General features: G+C 42.1%; 1 protein-coding gene across 1 annotated transcript; it reads right to left on the bottom strand.

Moving 5' to 3' along the window:
• Positions 1-1,821: 1,821 nt before the first annotated feature.
• On the bottom strand, positions 1,822-4,119 carry LOC121052876. The gene is made up of 2 exons (XM_040518808.1): positions 3,940-4,119; positions 1,822-3,790 (listed from the first exon to the last, which is right to left on the bottom strand). Exon 2 carries the CDS (start codon positions 2,563-2,565, stop codon positions 1,822-1,824), a length of 744 nt encoding a protein of 247 aa, XP_040374742.1. The 5' UTR covers positions 2,566-3,790; positions 3,940-4,119.
• Between the last annotated feature and the right edge of the window lie 3,155 nt (positions 4,120-7,274).

Raw genomic sequence — 7,274 nt, 5'->3', positions numbered from 1 at the left:
TGTCAAAGGTATGCGCTATCCTCTGTGTAATTATCTCTCATATCATCGTTGCACTCCTTCGCATCGCTCCTTTATTGCTCAGATTACCCAGGCCACAGAACCCAGCAGTTATGCTGAAGCTGCATCCCACCCAGAATGGCAGGACGCCATGCGTTCTGAATTGCGAGCATTGGAGGACAATCATACTTGGACTCTCACTTCTTTGCCGGCTGGGAAAACACCTATTGCTTGTCGTTGGGTTTACAAGATCAAGCATCGCTCAGATGGTTCTATTGAACGGTACAAAGCCCGTTTGGTTGCCAAGGGCTTCACTCAGATGGAAGGTATCGATTATCATGAGACTTTCTCCCCTACTGCAAAGATTATTTCTGTTCGTTGTTTATTATCCTTGGCTGCTGCTCAAAATTGGTCCATTCATCAGTTAGATGTCAATAATGCTTTCTTACATGGTGACCTTGATGAGGAAATTTTCATGTCACCTCCTCCTGGTCTTCGGCGACAGGGGGAGAACTTAGTTTGTCGCCTTAACAAGTCTTTATATGGTTTAAAACAAGCCTCTCGGCAATGGTTTGCAAAATTCTCTGATGCTATTCAATCAGCAGGGTATGTTCAATCTAAAGCAGATTACTCATTGTTCACTCGCAAACAGGGGAAGTCATTCACTGCTTTATTGATATATGTCGATGATATATTAATCACCGGTAATGATCCTATCACTATTTCTGGTTTAAAGAATTTTCTCAACAGTCGCTTTCGTATTAAGGATCTTGGTGATTTAAAGTACTTTCTTGGCATAGAAGTTTCTCGTTCCACCAGTGGGATTTATATTTCTCAGAGAAAGTATGCATTGGAAATCATCAGTGATGCAGGTTTATTGGGAGCAGCTCCCATTGATACTCCTATGGAGCGTGGATTGAAATTATCAGATAAAGGAGATCTTCTTAAGGATGCTTCATGCTACAGGAGATTAGTTGGCAGATTGATCTATCTCACCATCTCAAGGCCTGATATAACCTACTCAGTGCATGTGTTGAGCAGGTTTATGCATGAGCCACGTAAACCTCATATGGAGGCAGCGTTACGAGTTGTTCGCTATCTCAAGAACACGCCAGGGCAAGGTTTGTTCTTTTCTTCACAAAGTGATTTTAGACTTCGAGCTTATTGTGATTCAGATTGGGCTGGTTGTCCCATGACTCGGAGGTCCACTACGGGCTATTGTGTCTTCTTTGGTTCTTCGCTAATTTCTTGGAAGTCAAAGAGACAAAAGACGGTTTCACTCTCTTCAGCTGAGGCTGAATATAGAGCAATGACAGGTACTTGTTGTGAGTTGACATGGTTAAAGAATCTTCTCAGAGATTTAAATATTCTTCATTCAAAGCCTGCTTTGTTGTATTGTGACAATAAAGCAGCTTTGCACATTGCCGCTAACCCTGTCTTTCATGAAAGGACTAGACATATAGAAATGGATTGTCATTATATCAGGGATAAGATTCAAGATGGTTCAGTAGCTACAAAGTATGTGAGCTCTTCATACCAATTGGCTGATGTTTTCACGAAGGCATTGGGAAAGGACGTATTCATTCCTTTGATCCGCAAGTTGGGAGCTCGAGACATTCACTCTCCAACTTGAGGGGGAGTGTAGAGAATATCATGTTTCATAATTGTAATTCAATTAGGAGATGTCGTAGGATTACCCGGAGATGTAATATGATCACCTACCTTGTTTGTACTCCTAGATTGTAGTAGTAGTATTGTAGCACGTTAGGCTTCTCTTGTATAAATATTCTGTATTATTATCAGTAAATATCAATCATCATTTAATCAATATTCCCTTTTCTCAAAATTTGCATTTGGATTAAACGCAAAGTTTTGGAACTGGGAACGTGCTCCACCACCACGACGGTAGCGCTGGTTGTTGCGACCGCCATATGAGGGCCGGCGGCATTCACGGCGAGGAGAAGGGCCACGGGGCTGTGCAGTTGCATCCTGGGTTAGGGCACGAGGCAGTGCAGCTGGGTTGGAGCCATGGTGAAACAAGTCCGCGGTAGTAGTAGAATCTAGTGATTGGGTTTGCTGAGCCTCAAAAGCGAGGATCCGGGCTCGAAGGTCAGAGAAATCTGGAAGAGAGGAAGACTGAGCAAGGGCAGTACGAAGCATCAGGTAATCTGGTCCAAGTCCATGAAGTGTGGCCACAACCAGATCAGCATCAGAGACAGGTTGATTAATAGAGGCTAGGGAATCATCAATGGACTTGGCTTGTTGGAGGTGAAACAACAGATTGATAACCCTTTTGAAGATCAAAGACCCGAAGTTTGAGGGTTGTGGCACTGGCGACAGATTTTTGGGAGAAATGGCGGGCGAGGTAGTCCCATATCCCTTTTGATGTATCAAAGCCAATGGTGAGACGCGCCACATTTTCAGAAAGGGAAGTGGTGAGGATGCTAACGATTTGATGGTCAGTAGTGAAGCAGGTTTCATGCTCAGGATTGGGAATGGTTGCAGCAGGTGTGCCTTATTCACTAGCAGGTTGTGTTTTGGTGGCAGAAGGTTCAGGGATAGACCCATCTATATATCCCCAGAGTTTCGCACCATGAAGATATGGTTTTAGCTGACGAAGCCATACAAGATAATTTGTTTCTGTAAGTTTGGTGAACTAAGCAGTATTTTGGGAGGGAGGGTTGGACGAGGAAGAGGCCATGGAGATAGGGAAGGAGGAAGAAGACACAGGAGGTAAATTTGACACCTTAGACTATTGATACCATGTAGAAATTGTAATTCATTGATTTGTACATATACAATGTTTACAATATATAGGAGAAATAGCATCAGTTTTGCAATGCTATAATAACTACATTTAAAACAATATCAAAACTATTAATCCTAGATTGATGCACAGCAGTATAGGCTACATCTATCGATATTTGTAACAATAGCAAAACTGATCCTAGATTAATGCTCAACAATATCAATGGCTAGTGATTGAGGAAGATTGATTATCTTTAACACTTCGGTTTCTCAGAATACTCTTAAAAAATGCTTTCATAACTCGAAGAGCACATTTATATTATTCCGGCCAAAAGTTGCGTTTGCTTTGAGTGTCTGAAAGCATTGCTACCAAGCTGGTAGCTGCTGCATGCAAAACTAATGTATTGGTCTCATATCAGGACCCCGGACCATGAATTACATTTCCAGCTTAATTGCTCAATAAAAATTATGGATGATGAATACAATTAAAGAGAATGCAATGTCTCAGAAACTCTACCTAAAAAACCATAGAGATGTGAATATGAGAATAGTAACAACGACAGGGTACTTATTTTGCTCATAATTAAAAACTGAATTATAGTATTCTTATTTTTGACATTATTATGATCATGCTCATGAAGTTTGTAAATGAGCAAGTATTAGCTTGCTAGCCTGCAGCAGGCTTGGATGTGGCCTCGATTCTTCCTTGGCGCGGCGATGATGATCCATATTCCATGCTGCTCTTTGTTCTCTGGAGGCTCGGTCTGTTCTGGAAGCTCGAAGACTTATTGAGGCTGGGAGAACGGTGGAGCCGGCACCGGAATGAACCTACGTGAGTGGTTGGGGAGCAAAGGCAGCTAGCACTCGGCGTCCTAGACATACTCTGCTGCCTTGTAAGCCCATGGTGATGACCACATGCCATTTCACGTGGAGTACTCGACGGATCATCCACCGGAATCTCCACCTCCATGATGAAATCCTTGTTGCTGGTCTCGTTCTGAGGATCTTCCATTATATCAATCTTCTACTCTTCCTCTTCAGTTCCCTGCGTTTTTCATTTCATAAAAACAGCTTCTACATGCAAATACATGATACCAAAAGCTTCTTGCTTTTTAGGTATGGATAGAAAGAAAGAAAGAAAGAGCTAGACAAGATAGATAAAGATGGCAAAAGGGTGAGGCACTTGATACTCACTGTGATTTAAAACCTTGATGATGGGGCAATGGGGATGCAGTAACTTTTAATTATTTGTTTCTCTATCTCTTTTTTTCTCACGGGTGTGATATTCAAATCCATTAACGTCCCACTTACATCTCTATCACTTTTGGTAATGCTCTAACCACTTTCTACTATCATCATCATCCATAAGATGGAGAACTGTTATTGTCCAAAAGACCAGGATAAATCTACTACTAATCCGGATCCATCCCCGGTATTTGGGATGCAGCAAGGACATGGTCAATGAGAATGTTAAAGGACCAAAACCGGGCAATACTTCGGAGCCGAAAGTTGTAGCCTGTGAAAAAGAAAGATTACAATAAGCCCAATACTTCCATAAATGTTTGCCGAGTTCTATCTCAAACGACCTCAGTTTTTACAACAGTGAATCACGTCCTTAATTCCGTATAATTGCATTAAATGGAGATAGATGGTATGATCTGAAAGATACCTCTATTCGGGGTATGCCCACAAATTCATGATACACATTCTCGTGGGTGCTTGTCTTTTTTTTTTATCTTTTTGCTTTGGGAGATGAGCCATCAAATGCCAGCTTGTTAGGAAAAAGTATGGGATTCACAGAAACACTGTGACACTGCAAGTTGTGACCAGTGGAAACTTCTTTGATGCAATGTTAGACATTTAAGAACCTCATGACTCCTCATTTTGGTAATTATTGGATACTAAGCTGGACAAATATCTGTAATTGTAAGCCTGTCTAGCTGGGGCTTCAAGTGGCCCACTGAACTTTGGAAACGATCTGTTTGAAATTGTGGCTCCATTGGGCTTGTCAAAAATCACCAACCCACAACTTGATTCATTCTTCAATATTAATTTTTCAGTGTGATTCAGGTTTTTTCTTCGTCATTTTTTTAAGAAAAAAATTCAATGTCAGTATCCAAACTCTAGTGCCAATGCCAATTTGATATCCAAACTCTCAACTATACCAATGTGATACCTGAAGTTTTTTTTTTTTTTTTGAATAAAGGGCTGGTGCGACTGCCCTCAAACCTTGATTAATAAAACTATCGAATACAAGGGGGGACATTGAGTCTAAACCCCTGATTACAATAAGCGTCTAAAGTATGTTCTGAAATAATATCAGAAATCTCTACAGGAGACTTGTATTCTAACAAGCACCAACTAGCAAAAAGTGCACAATTAGCTACTCAATTTGCTTTAACATAGCAGTGACACAGCGGAAAGATAACTCGATATGTAACCCGATTACAACATAGCATAATTACCAGCTTTAGCACAGCTTTCCTCCTATGTTGCCACCAGAGAATAGATCTGGCGACACTTAGTCTCACCCTGCCACTGGGAGATTGCAACTATTTGACCAAGCAAGGAACTCGCCGCCTAACCAGAGTAGACAAGGCACACAAGGTGCGTAGTCCAGGATAAAGCCCACGTCGCCCTACCCACAAAAGGTTGGGACTTATTGCTGGCATAAAGCCACGTCTTACTAAAAGTACAAAATAATTAGACAAAACAGAAAAGTAAAAGTAAAGTAGGCCAAGGGGCAAAGCCCAGACCACATTATCAAACGGCCCAAGCCCCAGGTTTACAGCACAGAAACCACGACGCCACGCGCAAGCGAGAAGCTCCCACGTCGTGCCACCACCGGCAGCACCATCATCGTCCCCTAACACCCTCCCACTTGAACTGCCGTCCCTCCCCAGACAAGATCTGGACCACCCAGACGAAATCTGATCCGTCTGAACCGATCGTAGCCACCTGACCAGCAGACAACGCCATCCGGATCCGGATCCGCGCCAAACAGACCGTTCGACGATCTCTGATCCCACCAAACAGATTGTCCGCACTCCTCCCTAGGGTTCTGCGACACCAGCCCCACCATCCGGCCTTGGATTCGCAGCCGCCTCTCTCTGTTAGAGTCTTCACGAGCCCATAGCAGCGGCGCCGTCACCCCGCCAACCTACCTTCGACTGCACCACACATCATAGGAAATAGTGTCCCTTCTGGCCCGTTCGACGACGCCACCGCGAGGGTGTGCCGTCGGATCGGGCATGCACTCTTACGGGAAGACCAGACACCTAAGATTTAGACCAATAAGAAGATTTTTTGGTCTTTTTTTTCAGAGAAAAAAAAAGAAAAAAAGATCCTAAAGTCTTATTTTGATATCGACGTGATACATCCGTTCAATTTCCATAACGTCTCCGTCAAATTGATGACATGGCAAGCACGGGGAGAGTGGAGATAAAAAAAATATTTAAAAAAATGACCAATTTACCCTTTTCATTTTTTTTCTTCAGAATCGGCTTGTTAATTCATTTTTTTTTCTTTTCTTCTTCTTCTTCTTTGTTTTCTTCTTCTTCTTCTGGGATTTTTTCGCTCTTCCTCTACAAAAAGAAAAATATCGATCTGGGTACGCTACGCCGATTTGTTTTCTCTCTCCTCAGACCCACTCTGATTCGCTTACGAGCTTCATCGACCCACAAACCCAGAACCAGCCGATTCCGAAGCTCGAGGACTTTCTCGGCGACTCCATGGTACAGAAGAAAGGAAGAACTGAGAAGTCTTGGTATTCTAGGTAAGCTTCATGCTTCCAATCAATTGACCTATATTCAGTCAAACCCATCTCTGATTTCACTTGAAACCAAAGGAAGTCGCAAACTTGGTTGATACGTGTTTTGAACCCGGCATCTTGCATTCCCTTCACATTAGACAACTCCATTTCATTGTAAACAATCGAAGCATCATTTAAGCAACCAAGTGCAGTATGAGAACAAATAATCTGAGATTCAATGGAGCTAAAGGTATACGTAGGGCCATGGGTGAATCCACCACGTCTTCTTTTCCTTTTCTCCAAATTTTTTATTTGGTGCTCCTCATTTCAGTTAATGTTTTAGTTGCCTTCTCTGAAAGTCTGAAGAACCATCTTGACTATCATGCACCAATAAGTAATGCTTCAAAATATTTGGATCCATTGCCCAACTGTTCAGCAGGGAGCAGGGCAACTTGTTCAAGTTAGAGTGGTTGAAAAATCTGTTGATGGGTTGATCATCTTTTGAAGAAACCACAATAAGACATGCCACAAAATGATCAAAAGCTTCATGGTCAGAAAAAGAGATCATATGGTTCATATCTTTGACTGTTGAAATTCATCGTTTGAACACATAATTATCGATGAACAATTGGATTTATTGAATAATTGATTGGTGTAATGTCTTGGGTTTAACTTGTGGAAAAGAGGTTTTAGGGATTTGGATTTCGATTGTGGGTTTTTGGTTTGGTTTTAGGTAGGGCTGGACATTTAGCCCGAAAACTCGAAACCTAGCCCGGAT

The sequence above is a fragment of the Rosa chinensis genome, chromosome 4 (assembly GCF_002994745.2).
Source record: "Rosa chinensis cultivar Old Blush chromosome 4, RchiOBHm-V2, whole genome shotgun sequence".
Lineage (NCBI taxonomy): Eukaryota > Viridiplantae > Streptophyta > Magnoliopsida > Rosales > Rosaceae > Rosa > Rosa chinensis.
This window is presented reverse-complemented; position numbering and strand designations above follow the sequence as displayed.

What these genes read in the sequence shown, in the direction of transcription:
- LOC121052876 (XM_040518808.1), bottom strand. Translation starts at nt 2,565, where the DNA reads ATGGGTCTATCCCTGAACCTTCTGCCACCAAAACACAACCTGCTAGTG.